Here is a 21,220-nt window from a genome sequence, read left to right on the forward strand (position 1 = left end):
TTGTGCCCCAAACGTTAAGGTTAAGTTCAACTGCCTCGATCAGTCCAGCATTCCGGAAATGTGACATTCCCTTTGTCATCGCTTATCACAATGTCGATCACAATGCGCCCTCGAGGCTCAATTGCACTTCGTAATTCCACCGTACGGTCACCTCGATCACCGTACGAGGTAGTTTCTGCAGCTTCTTGCCTCGGAATGCCCCCCGGGCAGAACCACCCGGCACGGCACGGAAATGGCGAACCACAAGGTGCCGACGAGACAAAGCACTCGAATCCGCGAGCCGCGTGTTTGTCTGTGACAGTTCTCGTTGTGTATTGTCGCCACCATTGTTTGTTTGCTTCTTCCCACCCGAAAGCACTCCGAACCAAGTGCGAACCAATTGTTTTTGTTTTTGTTTTCATTAATATGTGTGACACTCTGGGCGTTGATGAGTTGAGTTTTAGTCGTTGTCACTTGCTTTTCGGTGGCAGCAGTTGTCGCGTTGTACAGCTGCTCAATGTTTGCTGCTCGTTTGATCAGTCATTGCGTTGCCCTGGAAACCGTTCCATCAGCTGCTGTGTAAGTTCATCAACCGTGTACCGTGTGTGTGTGTGTTGGGTGTTGTCGCTAGTGAGGGAGAACGGAACGAAGAACGCAGTGCAATGCGGCAAGGGCAGGAGGAGTAATTGGGCACACTGGAACTTAATTAGCGAGGCACGATCAAGACACGATCGCGGTCGGTATCGAAGAGTGAGTGGCAGGCCATACAGAAAAAAAACAGACAAAACAAAAAATGACAGACGAGAAGCGCGGGGACAGTGACAGCGACAGAGTGCGGGGAACCGCGTGGACGCATTCTAATGGTGGCCCAACGCGTGCAGTGCTGGGTTGGTGCTTAGAATCTAGAACGATAGACCCTACGAAAGTACCCTCGGGTGTGCCCGGTGTGCTCGGTGTGCGTGCCCTATTCCGGCACGTGCGATGCAGGCGTTACGCAGTAGGCTTGCCCGCGTGAAGATTTGCGGATGCCCCGGTTTGACACTAGGGTGTCAAACCTTTCTGTACGTATGTGTGTGTGTGTGCTGCGATCCATCTCTCCCGGACCACCCCCTTGGCCTGACCTCCCCGTGGCCACTTCGACGCGGTGGCTAATGGATTTTAAATATGCAACCTCTGGTGGCCGCACAGCGCAGCCTAAGTGTGCAAAACCGATCAATGGAGCGACATCGTCGTCGTCGTCGTCGTCACTGTCGTCGTCGGTGTCGCTGGATACGAGTTCGAGTGCGAGCGTGCGGTTGCGCTAGTCACCTAACCGATTCGCTACCGATTGGACGTCTTGCGCGTCGGAGAAAGATGATGAATCCAGCTGCTGTTGCGCCAGCTCGTCTCGTCCATCGGTATCGTTCTCAACGGGACTGTCCGTCGAAACCGTCGTGGCCGCTATCGGGTGTTTACTTACTGTACGTGTACGTTTCTTTTCTAGATGCAACCCTCTAGACCGTAGTAGTCGCTCCGTTTCAAGTGTCGCTCCGTAGTGTCAAGTGGTAGTGCTGTGAGTGTGCAGTGTGATAAGACCGATACCGAAGGATGCCCACCGGCCTCACAGCGTGTGACTCGATGACAGATAGTTTGGTTCACGTCAAAACCATCGTCCGGCTCAACTACTGCGGCCCGAACCGAATCAATTGAGTCAATCTGGTCTGGCACGGCGCTAAAGGCAAAACAGAGGGGCCAATAGATATAACCTTACGCACCGTTTGTATCCACAGCTAGTTGACCGTTGTACCCGGGCGTGTCGGTTAAGTGGCTAGTGGCTAACGATAACGATTCAGTGCAGTTCACGTGATTGTGAAACGATCTCGCACTGCGGAGTATACAAAACGGATACAAGACGACGCGAACGGCCCTATCTCTGCAGCACATTAGCATCCATTCATTAGCGTTAACTGCACTGTATTATCGTCGCAACGTCGTCTAACGTCGTGGGATAAGTGATAATTTATATAATTTGTAGCAAAGTGCTGCTATCGTGAAGTTTCTGCGGAAGAGTTTGCCAAACAAAATGCGTCAAATGGCCACTGCAGCGACATCCTGGATACTGAGGACATTGGTGTTACTTCAAGGGGTAGCGTGTATTTGGTAAGTCATAATGTGAACCCGAAAGATCATCTTATGAAACATCATAGATCACCTGGGATAGGACACATCAAGCAATGTCTCGACGCTACATGATGGTCATTAATTTGGGGCCACACGAAGATCACTCAAGGACCTCTAGGCGCTCCCATTTAAGGTGAAACAATTGATTAACTAGCATTCTTGAACTGGACGTCCAACAGAAGCATAACCATGTCAGGTGGACAGTACAGTAGTTGGTATACCAGAAATCAAGTTCCGACTTTGTAGGTTCCTCAGGAAGTTCCACAAAAAATACAAAAGCATCTTATCAGGATTCTCTTCGGCCGCCTTACAGCGAAGACTCGGTCTGGAACGGCAAACCAAGATTCATTCACGCAATCACACTTCATTCAACATTCAGTTCCCATTCAATCTTCGGGATATACCTCGCCTTCTCAAGGTGCGGTGCAGCTCCCTGATGAGCTCTGAATTCATTTGGAACCCATTTGTTCTACTTTCTCAACGGGAAGTGTCTGCAGAACATTCCTCCCTGCCCGCAAAAGCTTCGTTCGTTCACTTTCCACCAGCGAATGGTTAGTTAGTTTGTCAAACTTCATACACACACACACAGACACGACCACCAGAGTGCCACACCAGAAAACTTGTGAGCCCCAGCTGTTGTCTTATCACATGTAGGGCACCAGCACCGCCAGCAGAAGCAGCAATCGCTCGTGGAAAGGATACTTTGCATAGCTGCATGCATAATGTAAACTCACGAGAAGTTGGTCCCTTTCTCCAAATGGATACCCCTCGCCGACTGGCCACAGTTTCCCGCGTACTAGTTCTTGAACCATGGCTCTGTACCTCTCAGTCTCCGAGTCTATTCATTCGCGTATCACTAATGCCAACGTTGGGATCGCCCCACACTGTAACACACTACTGTTTCCGATCGACACCATGTAGACCGTCAAAGGCAAGCGCGAACCGACCGGAGCGCACTCTATCTACGTATACTCGTATCTACAAGGTCTCGTCCCAAGAAATCCTCTTGCTCCTTCTCCTCCTTCTCGCACAAGGCGGGCTGCGGTGTGGGAACGCCAACGAACGTTTAATTAAATCTCAAAGAACGAAGCAGATCCCGTTTATATCCCGTGTGCGCCGACAGCAGCCCATCCCTTCGCAAGGATTCCCCGAATAAATCACCGCATCTAGCAGCCTAACGCGTCCCGTCGTCGACGCTGGATTATGATTCACTAATTGAACTAAATTTGGCACAATTAGACAACCCGGAATTAATAATAAATTAATGCACCGGCCAGCGTAACACTGACTGTTCGCTCGTTTCCGTTCCGTACGACGCTACCACCGCCGCAAGCGATGCGTAGGTTGCCCAGCCCGTTGTCTAATTAGCTTTCGGGCTGGGGGTGGAGGGGAGAAGGCCTTCGCCTCAGTTAAATCGTTCACATCAATCATGGGGAACGAAGGAACAGCCTGACTCACTGACTCCAATGGCCGTGGGTGTCGTAAGATGCCACAGATTAATTCTCTTGAAGAAGGCCTCCAGGATTTGTTGGTCCCCAAAATTAGATCCAATCAAACGACCACGCCGCGTTCCATGGACAAACGGTGCCGGTTGATGGTGGTTCTAGGAACTACACATCTATTGAACTATAGCGTCACTAAACTAATCGAACATTAACTCCAAATCGTGTACCGACTACTGGCAGACATCGCATTCCCCAAAAACCCGGTGGTAATGAAGAATGATGGTTCAAAATTCAAATTATTTGCTGCCGAGTTTCAGCTGCGACGAGCGACAATGGCTGTCAAGTTTCATCTTCCGCTCGATCCCCAATCCAATGCGCCCCCCTCCCATCGAGCAACAGGTTACAATGGTGCGCGCAACTGTGCGAACGGATTTTCAAAACTAATGTAACACCCCAAAACCTTGCGCCTTCGATCGCGCGTTTGTTTCCATTTTTCATCCACTTCCCGGCGCGCGCGTGGTATGATTGATGATGTCCCAAGGACCGACAGCTGTCAGAAGGAATTAGAATACGGCCCCTTTTTCAGCAAACCAGGGTCCTAGGACCAATCATCACAAGCCCCAGGATGCCGTTTTTTTTTCTTCGGCTGGAGATGGTTGAAAAATGAGCATCATCATCGCTGTTGAGACAGGGTCGAAAAATTACGCGATTCGCCTATAATCTTATTTGTTGCTCCCTGTCAGGTCGTTCGAAGTGTACTGGAACATACCGACGTTCATGTGCACCCAGTACGGGATGGACTTTAGTGGCATCGGGCAGACCTACACGGTGCTGCAGAACGCGAACGATACGTTCCGTGGTGATGCCGTCTCGATCCTGTACGATCCGGGCAAGTTTCCGGCCCTGCTAGAGAAACCGTCCACCAAGACGCTGTACAAGCGTAACGGTGGCGTACCGCAGGAAGGTAACCTGACCGAGCATCTAGAACTGTTCGAACGTCACCTGGACGAGCTGATACCGGATCGGAACTTTAGCGGTAAGTACGCCTGCCATGCCGTGGAATCGGTAGAAACCGATTGATCTAACCAAACATTTCGCGTCCAATCACGACTGCTGTCAACGCGTTGACAATGGTTACATATGCAGGCATCGGTGTCATCGATTTCGAGTCCTGGCGGCCAATCTATCGGCAAAACTTTGGCTCACTGCAACCGTACAAGGATCTGTCGATGAAGATCGAAAAGGACCGCCATCCGTACTGGTCGGCGAGCCGGCTCGAGCGTGAGGTAAGCAACCAGCTCTCCACCCTTTACTCCACTTCCATTTCCCTTTTCGAGTGAGGCAGGATAATGATGTCGAGGACGTCGTCAACGTCGGCGACCGCTAAGTGGCCAACAATGGTTCGAGCTTTTGCGATGATGACGACGTGCGGACGACCATTAGAATGCTTTCAGCTCCGTCCCATTCGTTTTCACCAAACAACCGAACCATAGATAACCACTTAAACCACGACGCTCACCGCTTTTTCTTTGTTTTGTGGCCCGCCTGGCGGACAAAACACAACAAAACACACGCCCCCCGCCAAAAGTTCCCGTTCTTTCTTTCTTTCTTTCTTTCTGTTCCTTTCCAAATTTTCTTTATTGCCAGAATCCCATTTCCCATCATCCCCTCCCTCCTTCCCCTCCCAAACGCCGGAGTGAATCGGGTGAAAATGGCGATCATCATCGACGTCATCAGTGAAGGGGTGGGAGCGAAGCGGTCGGGCACGCGGAAACGGTGCGTTTCCCGACCACCCCCCGACCACCACCATTCGGTACCCTCTCTGGTCAAACCTGTAAAAAGGGATAATAAATGAGCGTTGGAAAGCGTTGGAGCCCACAGTCCCCAGTCTAACGATGAGGTTTCGAGCTGAGAAGCGAAGCCAGGGCGGACTCATAAATATGCGCCAATCAGGCGTGGATCCCCCCCCGGAGGTGGATCCCGAAGGTCAAGGGTGTGGTCCCACGGGACGGAAGAGAGGTCGGTAAAGGGAGCAGGGGAGGGTGGAAAGAGGAAGAGAATTTCGAACTGCACGTGGTGATTTGTTTACTTCCGGGTGCTTTGCCCCGGTTAAGGATCCCCGGTTAAGGATCCCCGTAATAAGTATATTCTGGATCCCTTTTTTCTAGTTTTTTTTTCTTTTTTTTGCGCTTCTCGGGAGGCGAAAGCCGCAGTTAATATGTTTTCCTCCCTTTTTCGCTTCCTCTTCTTCGTGTATTTTTTCGGGTTCGTGTAGCGCATAAACCGTTTTTCAGCAGATCAATTTATTTCCTCCATTCTGCTTTAGTACGCGATGTAATGTGTTGCGCTCGGGTTGAGTGGCTAAAGTCCTTTCATGTTGTGTTGGGGTCCGGCGGAAATGGTTTGAAAAAGAAAAAAAAGAGGAAATGCAACGTATGTTATGGCGTTCCGTGGAATCCTCTTTAAATACGGCGGTGCTGCTACGGCTTACGGGAAAATTTTTCATCGCAAAACATTAATAATCTGTCCCACGAAATAGTAACGGAAGTTCGGATCCGATTCTGGAACGGCACTCCGACGACCCTTCCAATCGATGGATCAAACTGAAAGTAGCCATTTTTATCTTTCCTTTTTTTTTGCAACCACCAATGAATTCCATTTCTTTTTGCCAATTCGAAATGATTTACCCGTGTTTTTTTTTTGCCCTCATTTTCCGTTTATGGTGGCTGTTAATCCGTAGCGCCAAACGCACTCCGAAACCGCGCCCTTCGCTCGTGCATTCAATCGGGAAAAAACTTTTCATTCCGGGTTGCTGTATGAGAAAAACCTCTTCAGGGAATTAATTGACCAGACCGGGCCCCTTTTTCGGGGCAATCGAAGGGAACATGCTGTTGCTCTTCCACCTATTTCGAACGGACCATTCGATGGTAACCACAGCGCCGCAGCAAACAAGTGGTGCCGCTCCTCCAACTGGTCTTTCGTTAAAAATTCATCATTTTTTATGCAATTCTACGTCCGTTCAGTAAGCTACAGAACACAGACTATCTGGTACTATTGAGCTTCTTTTCGAGCTACCTACTTCTCCACGTACAGCAGCTCTTTCCACTACTTTCTGTTCTGTCCCTCCCGGCCTTTTACACGGCCCATTGGCTGCGATTGGTTGTGCCCGCTGGCTAATGATGCCTGAATTCGGCGAAGGTCACAACCAACTTACGGCCAGTTGTTGGGCGGTAAACAAGATTCTGTTAGGATCCTCGCCGATCACTGAAACGCTGGTTCGCTGGCGTCCGCTGGTGAGCGGTGAGCGAAGATAGCAAGGAAAACCTAAGCCCCCAACGAGTGAAAACGGCTTCTCCACATTGGCCTCGAAACCCTTGGAGACCTATACCGCCGCGCATCTCATTTCCTCGGCAACGAAACGGACCGATTTTCGGTGAGGATTCGAGGATCCAACTGGAAAATTGGAATGAAACGGAAATATGGCGAACGGCGGCACTCTCTCTCTCTCTGAACTGAACTTGAAAGTCGAGATCCGGTGCGATTGTTTCACTGTGTCAGTTAGCAGCAGCGTTACTGGCCGTACGGGTATCGATCGATACAGGTTCGGGAACCCCTCAGAGACGAGCTGCCGGGCATCGGTACCAGGCGAAGGCCGCATTCGAAATTCGGGTTCTGGTGCCACTTCTCCACCCCTCCCCCCTGGGGAGTTCCAGAAGTTTCCCCGGAAAGCTTAATAAACCGGAAAATGAAAATCATATCTTGAAAGGGCATAGTCCTGGTGGTGGTGGGGCACAAATGGTTTAAAGCATCATTTCCTGCTCCTTCCGGCGAGGCGTTAAACGGACAGAAGAACAGAAGAAGGAAAAACAAAAAAACAAACGCAATCAAACGGATTGGCGTTGGCGACTCCCTGGGCGCGATGAAAGGAGGACGAAAGGTCAGACGTCAGAGTTCTTCCGTCCTGAAAAGGGCTGGCCGGTGGTGAGGAAAACCAGCCAGCATCGGAAAGAAGATGGATTACCGGATCAGAGAGATTATTATCCGTTGGCAACAGCAGCAGCAGCAGCAGCAGCTGCTGCTGCCTAACGGGATCGAATAACATCCCTTTTCAGGCTGAACGCATCCGACGTCTGATCAATTCGGATTTGGTTTGCTTTAGATAAGAAAGTTCAATCGGTTATTCATAGCCGCCGCTGACAATCGGTTAAAAGTAGCCCAGGATACGAGTACCCATCCCGTGATGCGAGCATTAATTATAGCATAGGATCCCAGCGTGGTCCCTGTAACCGGCGTTTCTAAACTTGGATCATCCAATGTAAACACCACGATGACAGGCCGACCGCCGACTGTGACGCGCGATACTGCTAATGGCTACTGCGATGACAATGGTCGTAATTTTCGGAATAGTTAGACCTATGTTGCCCAAGACAAATGAGAAAACAACGGGCCTCCCGGGCTCCCTAATTTGGCCAATCAACCATCGCACCGAGGGACAAATGGTCCTTCCCCCCCGACTCTAGCGTCCAGCGAAAACGCACACACACACACACAGTATCAACTAGGAGGGGGCGATTGTTTCATTATGTTACCCCTAATGAGCGGGTCCCAGTAATAGACCATCAAAAACCATAACCTAACTACTACTACGCCTGTTCCTCCTCCACCACCAACAACCACGGACGCACGAAAAGGTCAAACAGTGTCCACTTGCCGGAAGGCGCCACGTCCCGACAACCGGGGGAATCGATATCGCCCCTTTACTACACCGAGGCACCGAGTGAGGTTGATGGTGTTCGATTCGATCTTCCGTGTCCGTGTTCCCGAGCGTTCAGAGCCCGAGCTCCGGCTCTCTCTCCCTCTCTCTACCGGGAAGATTTATTGCACCCATCGAAAACGCCGGCACCACATAACCGCACTGTCAAATGTCAAAAGGTGAACCGTACTCGACATTGGACGGAACCAAAGTCTAATCACACGATTTGTCAGTTCATGTGGCCTGGTTACGGCCCGAAGAGAGAGAGAAAGCGAATGTTGCCGCTGGTTTTAAATTCCAAAACTAACCCCTCCCCCCTCTTCCCCGTGAAACAGCAAAACTGACAATACTGTGTCCCCATCGAAAAGCCACAACCTCTCGCCGGACATAAATAAATTCGCCGGGCGGTCTCTCACTCTCCGCAGGACGTGCGAGCGGTCTCCTGCCTCTTGAGCTATCTATCCCCTTAACCAAACCACTATTGCCGCTGCGGTCAAATTCCATGACCAATACCACTCGCGTGGAACATCCCGGAGGGTCGGCCATTGGTCAATCGCTCTGTGATATGCTCCTTTCGTGAAGGGAGACTAACAGCAGAATAGCGGAGGTTTTGTTGTTAATTTGCGCGGTTACCTCCAGTTCTCGACCGTTCGGGGTCACGAGAAGACGTGAAAACGAAACCACCCTACAAACCAAATTTGAAATTTTGCAAGGTGGCACAAGGAGCAAACCTTTTTGGGGAGGTTTGTTTCTTATGGCACCTTCGTGCCCCTATCATATGCCACCTTGGTTTTTGGGTTATGCCACCTTCTGAAATTTCATGTAAAAATTTCAAATTGCATACTTTCAGGGGTTGTTTCGAGTAGTTGAAAAAATCGAAAAAAAACTTTCGACCGCCCATCCACCATTTTGGATCGCCGATCATCTTCTCTGCTTGTCTCACTCCCCCGTTCTAGGTCTGCTCTTTCGTCATCGTCGTAGTCGTAGGTCGTGGTTTGTCGGGGTATGTCTGTCGGTGATGTATGTGGATGAATGAATGTGTATGAAGTGGAATGATGTTAGGGAGATGATAGGATTTGGGACGGGAATTTTGAACGTGCAACGCACTGAACCAATTCTTTATTGATGATCACCTGTTCACAAACGCTACATCAATACGTGAAATCGAGACCGAGCGCTGTGACAAAAAGTTCACACATTTTGAATTGTTCACAATGCCACAAATGCGCCTTCGAATGATCATCATGATTCACATTGATTGAAATGGAAAACAAACATTCTGCTCATCAAAAAATGCGTGTCACGCTTCACGTGCGTATTGGCAACCGCGCACACGATCATCAGGCTCAACACGAACAATCGATTGCACCCTAAAACGCATCATACCTTGATACCAAATCAACACAACTTTTGACCAATCGCTATGCGCAAAGTGCATCTGGATTGGTGTACTTTGTGTGCACTTTCTTGCGCAGATAAGATAGAAGAGCTAGCGAAGAATATAGCTCAAACTATCGTGAATTTTCCCAGGAATATGCGACATCAAAACATGCCGTTTTGAACGCAAAACTCCGACATTCTTGAGCATGTTTTCCGCCTATCAAATTACGTCAAAACAACACCAATTCGCGATCGTTTTCTTCTGCTGTTGGCTTCTTCGACAGCGCCCTTTTCGGTTGCTATTATAAACGCGTAGTAAACACCTTGGCGCACACGCCCTCCTCGCTGCAAACCCCTCCTCCCCCATTGTTCCTACATCCTGCGCTGATTGTTGTCCTTTGTTGTGCATTCTGCGTTTCGTGCTTGGCACCGGATGCTGTTGCCGATTATTCTGCAGCTGTTTTGTTGTTCTCTTCTGATTGGACAACTGCACAAGCAAGACATTTTCTCGCATCACTTTAACCCGTTCAAATGTTGCGAAGAGATCTTCGCCCCTTTCCCATCTCTCGCCCACGCAAGGGACGCGATCGCCCTTCCTTGCCGGCGTGGGCGGAGTTAGGTCTTTCTTCCGTGGGGAATCTTTTCTATCACCGTTTTCGTCACCTAATCTGTAAACTTTGCGGTATCATCTGCCTCGTTACCACCGTGGAAAACGGTGAGAAGAAACGGATCATCATTCCCATCCTTTTTATGTTAAGAAAAACAGCTCTGTTCCTCGCCGTTTTGTGGCAAAAATGCCTGTAAACGCACTTGGATAAAGAGGCAAAATGTTTATCATTTGTACATGTACATCATGCAAACTTTTTTGGTGAAGAATTGGGGCTAGGAACATCGAAAAATGTATGTTCTGCCTGCTGTTTCTTTGAATGCGAACAGCCGCGGTGCAATAGATTACACGGCTAAGATTGACCGAAAAGCAGATAAAATTTATTCGTGACAAGGTCTTCCATTATCGTACAACAATCAGGCGCATTTTGCTAATTGAAAATCGCCGGATTTATGCGAAAAAAGGCAAATCAAATCGCGGTGTCGCGGTGTGTTTCGATTCACATTTCGATCAATCGAACAAAATTCGGGAAGATTTCAAACTCAAACGACGAAAATGACCAAAAGTATTGCCATCTCATCAGCCGTCTTTTTCGCGCTCATATACCAAACTGCTCGATCTGGAGCTCGTATAGCGCTGTTTCATCGGAAGTCGCACTCACTCCTACACTCAGCATAGGAATCGTGGTTTGTAGGGCACTGAGTCACGCCGGTGCCGACCAACTTGGCAACATCACTACAACACGCTAATTAGGTACTCGACCACCGAAAAGGATGCGATGCTTTCGGACGACGACTGCGGTACGACGGCAGATCACCGGATGCTGGACCTGGAAAGCAGGTCTTTGCTTTGCTGGGTCAGAACTTCCCGGGCATTAGGGCTAATTATTTGTAGTGGTGCGATGGATCTGTGCGATTCTCTCGTACTACATTGTTTCGATCGTAATTACTACTTCGCTGTTTAGGTCCTGCGCAATAACCAGTTTCAAGTGCTTTCGTCAAAACGGTGACTGTCGATGCCGATGCCGCTAACGTCAAGTATCAGCTCCAACAAAGTTTGGATCCAAATGGAGCACTCACTTGGACTGCAAACGGTGACGATCTGGAATCATCAACTTTATCGTCAGGCAGCTCTATCTTCATCTCTCTCGATCTCCAAAATTCGGTTAACCAACTCCGGGGTTAGCGGTTATGGTCCGTCCGGTGGTCAGTGGACATCCCGGGAGGGGAGGATCCAATAAAATTTAATTAATATCCTTTACGATATTAGTTTTGTACCACCTCCTACGGGGAGCTCCATTGATGCCGGAAACCAAAAATAAACTTCCAAAAACCCCCGCCACCGACAGGCTGCCAATTGGCTGGTGAAATTGGTGGCTGCTGTTGCTACTGCTGCTGCTGTTGACGGGGCCAGTTTTCAGGCCAGCCGTTTTAATGAAATTCCCCTCCCCCGGAGTAGGGAATAAGGGAAAAAGGATTGGGATTCAGAGATTCCACCTCGAACCATCCCCGTGCACTGCATTAGCTTTCGTCGTTTTGCGCGTTGCAGACAGTAATTGTTTTTTGACAAGCGATGGCCAACGACGACGACGAAACGCCCTAAAAGGAAAGAGAGTTTCTGCTGCACTTCCGGTGATATTCGAGGCCAAGAGAAGCGAAACGGTTCTTAACGGTCGCTCCCAAGTTTGGGGTATTTTCTAGGTCACCGTTCCACGTAAAAACGGTCCAACCGTGCACACAACCAGCAGCAGCAGTGACAGCAGGGTGACAGACTGGCCTCCGGAGGCTAACAACGGAGGCCAGGTTCATCTAGCCCGGTTTTTTGGGACCATCCCCTTTCCCCTGTCGTTCCGCACCACAACATACCACACACACCGAACATCCCCTATTCCATGGCGACAACGTCGCACGGCGAACTTGTTACTCCCTATGTGCCCACCGTACCTCTAATCCAAGCCCGTTTGGGGGGGGGGCATCCCACCCCCCCAGGGGCACAGAAACATAAAACTTCGAAATCCTTCCATTACTCGTCGCACCTTCTTTCCCTTCTTTATCGCAAACAGACCACCGTATCCAGCCGGATGCATCGTTCATCTTCATTCCTGGTTTTATATCTTCTCTTGTATTTCTGTGTGTGTGTGTGTGTGTGTGTGTGTGTGTGTGTGTGTGTGTGTGTGTGTGTGTGTGTCTCTGTGTCTCTGGCACTTCTCTTTGCAGGCAACACGGCGCTTCGAAGCAACAGGACGAGAGTTTATGGAGCGTACGCTACGGCTGGCAAAGGAGCGGCGACCTCGGGCGGCCTGGGGTTACTATGCCTTTCCGTACTGCTTCAACATGAACGGTGGAGTGAACAGCCGTACCGAGAACTGCTCACCGGAAGTGCAACGTGAAAACAACCGGTAATAGCACACGCACACGCAAACACAATCAAACACACACACACACACACTCTCTGGTACACAATTCTGGCGTTAGAGCATCCACAGATTCCTGGCACAGAAAGTTGGCAATGGCTGCGAACTCGCAATCCAAACGTAGTATACTCCCGACCCACACCAGCACCAGCACCGGCGTAAAAGAAAGGAACGTACGGGCTCCCGGAGGGGTCGCCCAAAAGTGCAGACATTAATAAATTATCACCACAGCTCTAGTGGCGAACCGGTTCCTGTTCCGCTTCCGCCCAAGGACCCCAAGGCTCTGTCGATGCCACGATCAACCAACGCTCGGCTGGCAGGAACAATAGGCTCGGTTCCACGGCCATGCCCTGCAACTGACTGGCTGGCGCACTATCTTGATGTTGCCCCTAACCTGTAGCACCATTTAAACTCCTATCAAACCTCTTAACGACCCTCGCAAGGGCCGGCCAGTTCAGTGCTATCGAATGCTACAGGATATCGGGCGACTCTCGACAGCTCGACAAGCCACGACCAGGATCATCCCGACTCAATCATCGCTTCATTGCCGACCACCTCTCCGTTTCATCTCACCTTCTCCTCCTTCTCCTCCTCTATTTCATTCTCTTCTGCAGCCTCCTGTGGCTGTTCGATGGATCGGATATCGTGTTTCCCTCGGTGTACCTACGCGAAAGTCTATCGCCGATCGAACGGGAACAACTGATCCGGGGCCGTGTAAGGGAAGCGGTACGGGTGGCGCAACGTACCATCGGTGCGACGGCGAAACGCAAGGTGCTGACGTATCTGCGGTACGTCTACACCGACACCATACAGTACCTGACCGAGGTAGGTTCATGCCGGTACTCCGGAACGGCATTATTGGATGCTTTCTCATGTTTATGACCGTGGCTTATGGAACCGTTGAGTGTGATTTGTCTTTTTCGCTGGAATTGGAGCAAACCCTACGACACTTGTTGCACGTGTCGAACCGTACCGTTAGTGCCCATGTGTCAGATCAAACGGTGTATCAGCAGCAGCAGCTGAACCATATTTCAACATTATTTCCAATGCTTAACAATTCCGGTACGCAATATAAAACAGTAGAGTAGAATCAACGGGTGTATAAAACGCAACGCTCCTTCAACTGTCAGTGCGCATTGTTGCTGTCACGGCTGACACTTGCACTTACCCTATAATACCCTTTTCGCAACGGCTTACTGCGTCCGTTCGGCTGCAATCTCACTCAGCAACCATCCGTGTCAACTTACCTAATGGCATGCCAGATGCGAAGCGAACGTCAGTTCCGGGTTTTTCGCATTATTTTTACTTCGGAGTTCCGCTTACGCTTACTCTTTGAAAACCGACCTTCACCCAGCCAAGAATGATGCAACTTCCGCCAGCGACAGATGCCTTCGCTCTGAAAGCCAAGAGCCAATCTCAGCCAGCCAACCTAGAGGCGACGCGTCATTGACAATTTGATTGCACGTAAAACTCCACAGGATCACAGTGGGCAGGACTCGCCATGGCGCCAGCATCTTCTTCCCCGCTTAATCTGATCTTGGCACCCGTCAGCAACTCTGCTTTTGCATCTGGCCGGAACAGAGAGAGAGAGAGAGAGCTGCGTGAAATTTAATTATGACGACCAACGCCAACGCTCTGACACAGCAGCTAGTTAGCAGGACCATGGGTGGTCCACTGACTGGAAAGCTGACGATGAAACTTAAAACTGCACACTGAAGAATTCCGATTACGTTCGTACAGTAGCGTAACGTAGCGCAGGACAAGGAGCCCGGTAGAGAATAGACCGACAGGTGATCACCTTTCACTTGTTGCTCATCTGCAATGCGCTGGATTCGTCAAACAAGTTGCACAACAATCCCTGTTTCCAACATGCCCGGCCACCACCGAGACGCTCAATGTTTTCAGAGTCAATGTTTTGAACAACTTTTTGATGAGCTTTCTTCTCCCAGCCCGCCTTCCTGGCATAGGCAGGTTGATGGATAAATTGTCTGCTCCTCAGTTAACGCCAGAGATTGTTTTAAACGTGAAAGTGATCCCTGAACTCCCTCACCGAGAGACCAATCGCTTGACTCCGAGGGTACGGCAGGCACAAGGCACAAAGTTAAGGCCGAATTACGCCAAAGAGTGCATTAATAAAGCTCACTAAGCTCACAAACAGGAAATCCAGTGTCACGCGTCACACCAGGGAACGCGCGATAGAGAACGAGGCGGCATTCTCCAGGCATTATGAAAACATCTCCTTTTCACTTTGTTTGCCCCGTGAAAGTTTGCCCGTTCGGTTCGGTTCGGTTTGGGGTTCATATTTTTCTATGCGTTCATTTTCTTCCATTTTCCAGCTCCCGTTTGTGGTGGTGGGACGGGGAACTTTTTAATTATTTTCGCATTTCTCTCATCGTCCCCTGCGGTGCTTCCGGTGGTGTCTCAGCACTGTGTGGCGCAGGAAATAAAATCGCAAAACATTCCACCAAGCGAAGGCCCGGCGGCTATCGAAGCACCGAGGCACCGAGCGAGGTGACATACCGGTCGGTGCAGCCACGGCAAGTCTAGGGCACGGTTTTGTCTTTGTGTTTCTCCAACTCCTTACTTTTCGCCTTCACCCCAATATCCCACGGAGCGGCGAGTGTCGTCCCCCAGCACAATCAGCCTGTTTTTCATTTCCGTTTTCTAAACACATCCTTCCCGCCCATCGGGCGCCCGCTCCCGGGTGCTTTCCCCCGGGTAAGAATTGAACTTCAAAATTTCCATGCGAATTCCATGCGATGCGAACGGACGGACGGTCGGCTTTCGCTCGGCTTGAGAAAACGAATTTCCCCGGGGAAGGGGCTTAAAATTGAGTATGGATCAGCATTGACAAGGGGGCACCAAGCAGCATCTCAATCGACAGCCAGCCACCCAGCCAGCCAGCCAGCCGGCTCCTGCCAACTCGAAGAACCACTCGAGGATACGCGAAACAAACAAACAAACACAAATCCATCCTCGTTCCCTTGCTTACGCCGGAAACGTACACCGGGTTATGCACAATTTGGCTTCCGCTAGCCGACTACGGTGCCTTCCTGCGCCTTCTTCGAAGGACAAGTTTGACAGCAAAACAAAAATACGAACAGGGAAAAAAGGCAGTTGAACAGGCCAGTTGTGGAACTTATGATTGCTCGGGGCACGGGGTCCACCATTTCTTTATTTTTTTTTTTACTGATGCCGATTGTACGGACTTTGGTTCGGAATTCGGCAGTGTACGAGACATGGCGACTGGCGAATGTGTCTCCATTAAAACTCCATCTCGATGCCTTTTAGGCGAAAACAACGTTGAGCGTTGAGTCGTATTCGCACAAAGAGTTTGTCGCATGCAGACCGGGTATCCAGCAGTTTAGCATAATTGCTGCTGCTGAAATGGCGTAAGAAACAAAAAAAAGTGTCGATAAAACCGTTTAAAGAATACTCTTCCAAGTGTCGCTAATCCCACAAATCCCGATAACCCGAAGTGCGGCCAGTAAGGTAGGGGGGAATAGAAGAATACGGGTGATAACCGTTCGCATTCAGCACATTGCGACCGCAGAAGGCTGTGGTCCAAAAGTGTCAGTACGTTCCAGAAAAGTTCAATGCCGCCTTCGATGGCTTCTCCCGACAAAAGCGTGTTCGACCATCGGGGCCCAACTCGTTAGTGCAGGTCATAGTCCAACTTTTTTAATCAAATTTGTTCTCATTATCCTGTGCCTTGCCTATCCTGCCTGGCCATCTCCTTTTTGACACTTCATTTCCGCTGCTCATTGATGATGATGATGGTGATGATGGTGATGATGACGATGGCCACCGCCGATACGGGCTCACTCGGTTTTGTTTCTATTCGCAAGCCAACGGACACTCGTACCGCAGTAGTAGTGGAGTAGTAGTGGGCAAAGTTGAGGGATTAATTTGACTTAGCGCTGAGTAGGTCCCCATAACCGGATGCACGTTCTGGTCGGTAAAATAGTCGAATTTGGAATATGAAAAGTTTGTGCTTCACACTTCACTTCATTTGCAATGTGGCTTACACATTTGTCCGTTTGTTTCACAGAGCGATTGGATCAATGCGCTGGCGGCGATGAAGAGCACCGGTTCCGACGGTATCGTCCTGTGGGGCAGCTCCTTCGATCTGAATACACGGTACGTCCATTTCCTTTCCATCCATCCGGATGGTACGTTTCTGCACATTTTAAATCGAATTTTGATTCCCCGTTTTTGGTTTTCAACACAGGCAAGAGTGTGTCAACTTTAAGGCGTACCTGGACAGCACACTAGGGCCCGTGTTAAGCTCTCTGCAACCGCGCTACATGGTGGAAAACCTGCCGGATCCTGCCATCAACTAACGGACACGGCACACCAAACCAACCAACCAGCCACCCAAACCAATGAACGACCAATCGGGCTGAAAGCCAATGTACAGATTCTACTTTACGCCTTACCAAATATTGACTAATGAAAATGGCTTCTAAACAACTGATAATGAGCGTTTGCCCTTGTGGTAGTTGCTTAGTATTCATTTCTTTTTTATTACTCCCAATACTCGGCACAGCTCCCGCCGTCCCCAATTTGGCCATCAATTCGCCGGCACAAAATGACCGAAAACCATTAACCACCACTCAGAGCAGCTGCTCCGACAAATTGATTTCCTGCAGCCAGATTTACTTACTTGTTCCGCGTCCCCCACCCCCGTTCCGGTGCGGTTGCAATAGGTCAACCTCTCTATGAGCCTCCTAAAAAGTACCGGCTACATTTATCACGACCGGGCACCGGGGCCGGTCTGGACCACGGGCGAGCGATAATCGGACGCTCGGCCTGTTTCTCTGCATGCATCGTTTACGCACGGAACATGGCGGACGATAATTAACTGCCATGATTAATGGTTCGAGCGCGTGCGACCATCGGTTCCTATACACTGTGGGTGTACAAAATTGGAAATGGATTTGAAAAATGGCCTCCCTTACACAGTTTATCCGAAAGCTGGCGTGGCATTGCGAATACCAAGTACACCCTGGGACCCACACGCCATACATGCTACGTACGAGTCGCTTTGAAGTCACACCCTCCCATCAACTTATTTTATTATGCGAATAGTAAGTACCGTACAATCAGGGCGTACAGTCAACTTCCTGGAAGGCATTTAGGAAACCCTCAAATCCAATCCAGCGTACCCGGAAACGAAAACTGGCTTCAAAAAAGCTCCTCCTCCGAATGTTCCGAGGAAATCCAACAAAGGATTTCGCATCGAAACACACCGTCGGTACACTTTGGCCGTGGCGAATGAAGATTCTCCACCTTTCCGGGAAGAGACAGTGTGAAATTCAATCAATGGGAGTGCCTCGGATGTCGCTCCAACCACACATGCATTAACATACGTACGGACGGGATCATGTTGGTTGGATCTTCGATTGCGTGGTCTCGTGGTCTCGCTGCTCGGAAAGGCCAGTCGGCGTTTTGCATTTCAAAAATCCAATTGCCACGTACCGTGCGATACACGGTATTGGTGAAGGGATTTCATTTCAGAAAAAAAAACGGAACTGAAGACAACTTTAAGTGCAAACCATGGTATGAGTATTCTAGTACTAAGTACATGGCTAGGTGCAAAATATTGACAGAACTGTTCAGCCCATAAGGTTCGATTTTGATAGTATTAGTATTATTAGTAACTCATCTTGCTAATTATATTTCTACGCTGCAAAGCTATCACTATCGAAATCAAATCTAAAAAAAGTCAATAAAACGATAATTAGCAGGTTTTTGGCAGTTCCAGCAACAACTTATGCCTAGGTGTGAACGAATCCTATTAGCCACTGTCGTAACATGAATGTTCTTGACCTTGCGCCACTACTATTAGTACCAGTGTTTCTAGCATTGTTATTTTTTAAGATTTTATTTGGGAGGTTTTCATAACCCTATTATAGTACTATTATTTTAGGTCTCAAGGAAGGAATTTATCTATTAACTTTTTTTTATACATCTTCCAGCAATGCTGAATTTATCTATTAACTTTTTTTTATACATCTTCCAGCAATGCTGAACTTGCAAAGAGTGTTGTGTGTGTGTGTGTTTTTTTTTTAGATCAATCGAGGTTCACTTCATTCATGTACCTCGCTACTTTCAAGCATTTTTCGCAAAAACTAGTGTCCATCGTAGCATAAATACTGCTGGTCTTAACTGTTAAAAATGTGATAACTTTATCTACAAACTATTTATCAAGTAGTCTCGTTATATAAAAACTCTTGCCACTTGCTTATTATTATATTAACTTAGTATTTACAATCAAACCATAACTTTTTCAACTGTACAAATAAAATTGAACAAAAACTCGACGGAGCAACCTGGAAAAAACTAACCTAATCTAACCAAAGAATATCGATTTGTACATCTGATATAATTCAAGGTAAGCATTTTTTAGCAAATATTCTTGAAAAAATCACAGTTTAATAAGGCATTCAGGCAAAAACAATGAAGTTGAATGGTTTCATAAAAAACAATCTAGATCTGTGTTCCTTGTGCTACATTTTATGTTCTGTAATTTATTTTTCATCTGAACCGATCCGACAGAAAAAAAAGCACTATGATTCGACCGTGAACCACCACCGCCAAATCATGGCCACATTTAGCTTATTTAACATATCGATTGGTTTTTGCTCGTTTGTTTTTGCTCCTCCTTCTCCTCGTCATCGGACTTTCCGACTCGCAAAGCATGGTGCGCGCACGGGTCCACAGCGGCGGAAATAATTTCTTATCACCACAAACAAGCCATCCCCGGGGACGCGGGACCTCCCTGTGTATCTGTGTGGGTCCGGACGGAACACAACACAAACATGCAGCAAGGTAACGATGCTGTTACTGTAAATCCATCGTGTATATCTTTTGACGAGCCCAACCGGCGCCGCTGCTACAAGCTCATGGGATCGAGGCACTGCACCAGACATAAAGCATCTGGCACCGTTGGCACCACCACCAGGCCCGCCCCGGCGCGTCAAAGTGCAAAACTACTTTCGTTGAGTCACCCGGTCTCCGAGGTGGGGGGGGTTTGTGTGCCGCAACGCTACTACACCGCTGCTCTGCTGCAAAGGTGGAAACAAATCCAATTTAGTATTTGCACACCGTACCGGTTCCGGTACCGGTTCGGATCCACACGGCGCGGCACGGAGTGGACGGGAGAAGTGAATGAAAAATGAAACTGCAAGCATTTATTCAATAATGCTGGCAATGCAAGCAATGCAAGCGAACGAAGTGCAACCCGAGTACCCGTGTTGTCCGTGACCCTGCCACCGTAACACACACACGCAGGGCCACACCATCGATGGCCAAATGATGTTTCAGCACCGCTGCGCTGCGATGGTGGAGGCGGCGGCGTCGGCAGTGGCGGGGTTGATAACGAAAAAGCTGTTTACACACAACGAATCACGAATGCAACAGCCATTATGGTGTTTGCAGTATGATAGAGGGAGGGGGAGGGAGCTGTGTATATTTTTCGTGTTGTGTTGCTGTTGGATTCGGGATTTTTGGACAGCTTTATATTGTATTGAATCTTGGAGAATATTCTAACAATAACACAATATGAAGATACCAGATCGACCACGTTTAAAACCAAATGAAAGCACGATAGAGACGTGGGGATTACGCGAGATGTCAAAGTTCGGCTCCAAGGCTCCGGGATTATCCGGCCCCGGGCATTGAGGTCCAACTTCGCTTCCTATCAGTGCAAATAGAGAGAGTGAGAGACAGAGAGAGGTCGTGATTTGATTAGGACGTGCTCCGATGCTTACAAACAACGTCGCTTGCGTGGCAATGATGATGACACGGCGGCTGCGATTCCCATCAGAGCAGCACGTCAATCGCTTCTTCCTGGTATCACTTCAGGGACCAGGCTGTAGACCTTTGGCCGAGCGCAGCCGTAATCTCCGCTCGCTTCACTCAATGTTTTATAATCCCTTCGAGATGTCACGGCTAATGGAACGGATGCTCTTTAATCTCTCTCGAGCGCATTCTAATCCTGGGAATCGAGTCTGTCAAAACCTGTTTTGATGATCGAATTCGAAAACACTCTCCGCCCAAGCCAATGTCACACACACACACACACTCAACCACGATCAACCTTCGATTGTCTGCTGGTCAGTTGCTGCTGAGAATGGCCTATGGAGCAAACTGGTTCAACCGAAAGCGAGCGAATGAGTCATCAGCGGCGAACTCGTCACGCCGGGGCAAACCCCTGTACCACTGTTGCCGGACCGGTAATCGTGTAAACAAATGCGTCTGCGACGAAAAAGGAAATTCAATTATACAAACTGCTCCATCCCCTTCTTCTACCTCGATGCTACTTACCGGTGGTTGGTAGGGAGTTGCATTCGATCGCCAGCCTACTACCACCCGAGGCTGTGATTCACTCGATCATCTCGCATTCACCTCTCTGTTTCGCTTCCTCTCTCTCTCTCTCGCTGTCTTTCTGCCTCGTTTGGTGCTTGTTATTGTAGTGG

At 49.1% G+C, this 21,220-nt stretch overlaps 1 protein-coding gene across 3 annotated transcripts; it reads left to right on the forward strand.

The window, feature by feature from the left end:
• The first annotated feature begins 470 nt into the window (after positions 1 to 470).
• LOC125954298 (hyaluronidase Tab y 2.0101-like) lies at positions 471 to 17,378 on the forward strand. Of its 3 annotated transcripts, XM_049684471.1 has the most exons (9): positions 1,289 to 1,376; positions 1,463 to 1,531; positions 1,749 to 2,118; positions 4,328 to 4,620; positions 4,731 to 4,870; positions 12,541 to 12,722; positions 13,352 to 13,562; positions 16,789 to 16,877; positions 16,969 to 17,378. In XM_049684471.1, exons 3-9 carry the CDS (start codon positions 2,042 to 2,044, stop codon positions 17,078 to 17,080), a joined length of 1,104 nt encoding a protein of 367 aa, XP_049540428.1. In that variant the 5' UTR covers positions 1,289 to 1,376; positions 1,463 to 1,531; positions 1,749 to 2,041; the 3' UTR covers positions 17,081 to 17,378. The 3 variants fall into 3 exon arrangements, with proteins under 3 accessions (XP_049540427.1, XP_049540428.1, XP_049540426.1); XM_049684470.1 differs by lacking the exon at positions 1,289 to 1,376 and adding an exon at positions 471 to 558 and having other exon boundaries at positions 1,463 to 2,118; XM_049684469.1 differs by having other exon boundaries at positions 1,463 to 2,118.
• Positions 17,379 to 21,220: the final 3,842 nt, after the last annotated feature.

Source organism: Anopheles darlingi, chromosome 3, assembly GCF_943734745.1.
Source record: "Anopheles darlingi chromosome 3, idAnoDarlMG_H_01, whole genome shotgun sequence".
NCBI classification, from domain to species: Eukaryota; Metazoa; Arthropoda; class Insecta; order Diptera; family Culicidae; genus Anopheles; species Anopheles darlingi.

Bases quoted from the DNA above. Each gene is read 5' to 3' on its own strand.
- LOC125954298 (XM_049684470.1), top strand. From the start codon at position 2,042: ATGCGTCAAATGGCCACTGCAGCGACATCCTGGATACTGAGGACATTG. The intron at 2,119-4,327 runs GTAAGTCATAAT...GCTCCCTGTCAG, and splicing joins CAAGGGGTAGCGTGTATTTG to GTCGTTCGAAGTGTACTGGA. The intron at 4,871-12,540 runs GTAAGCAACCAG...TTCTCTTTGCAG, and splicing joins CGAGCCGGCTCGAGCGTGAG to GCAACACGGCGCTTCGAAGC.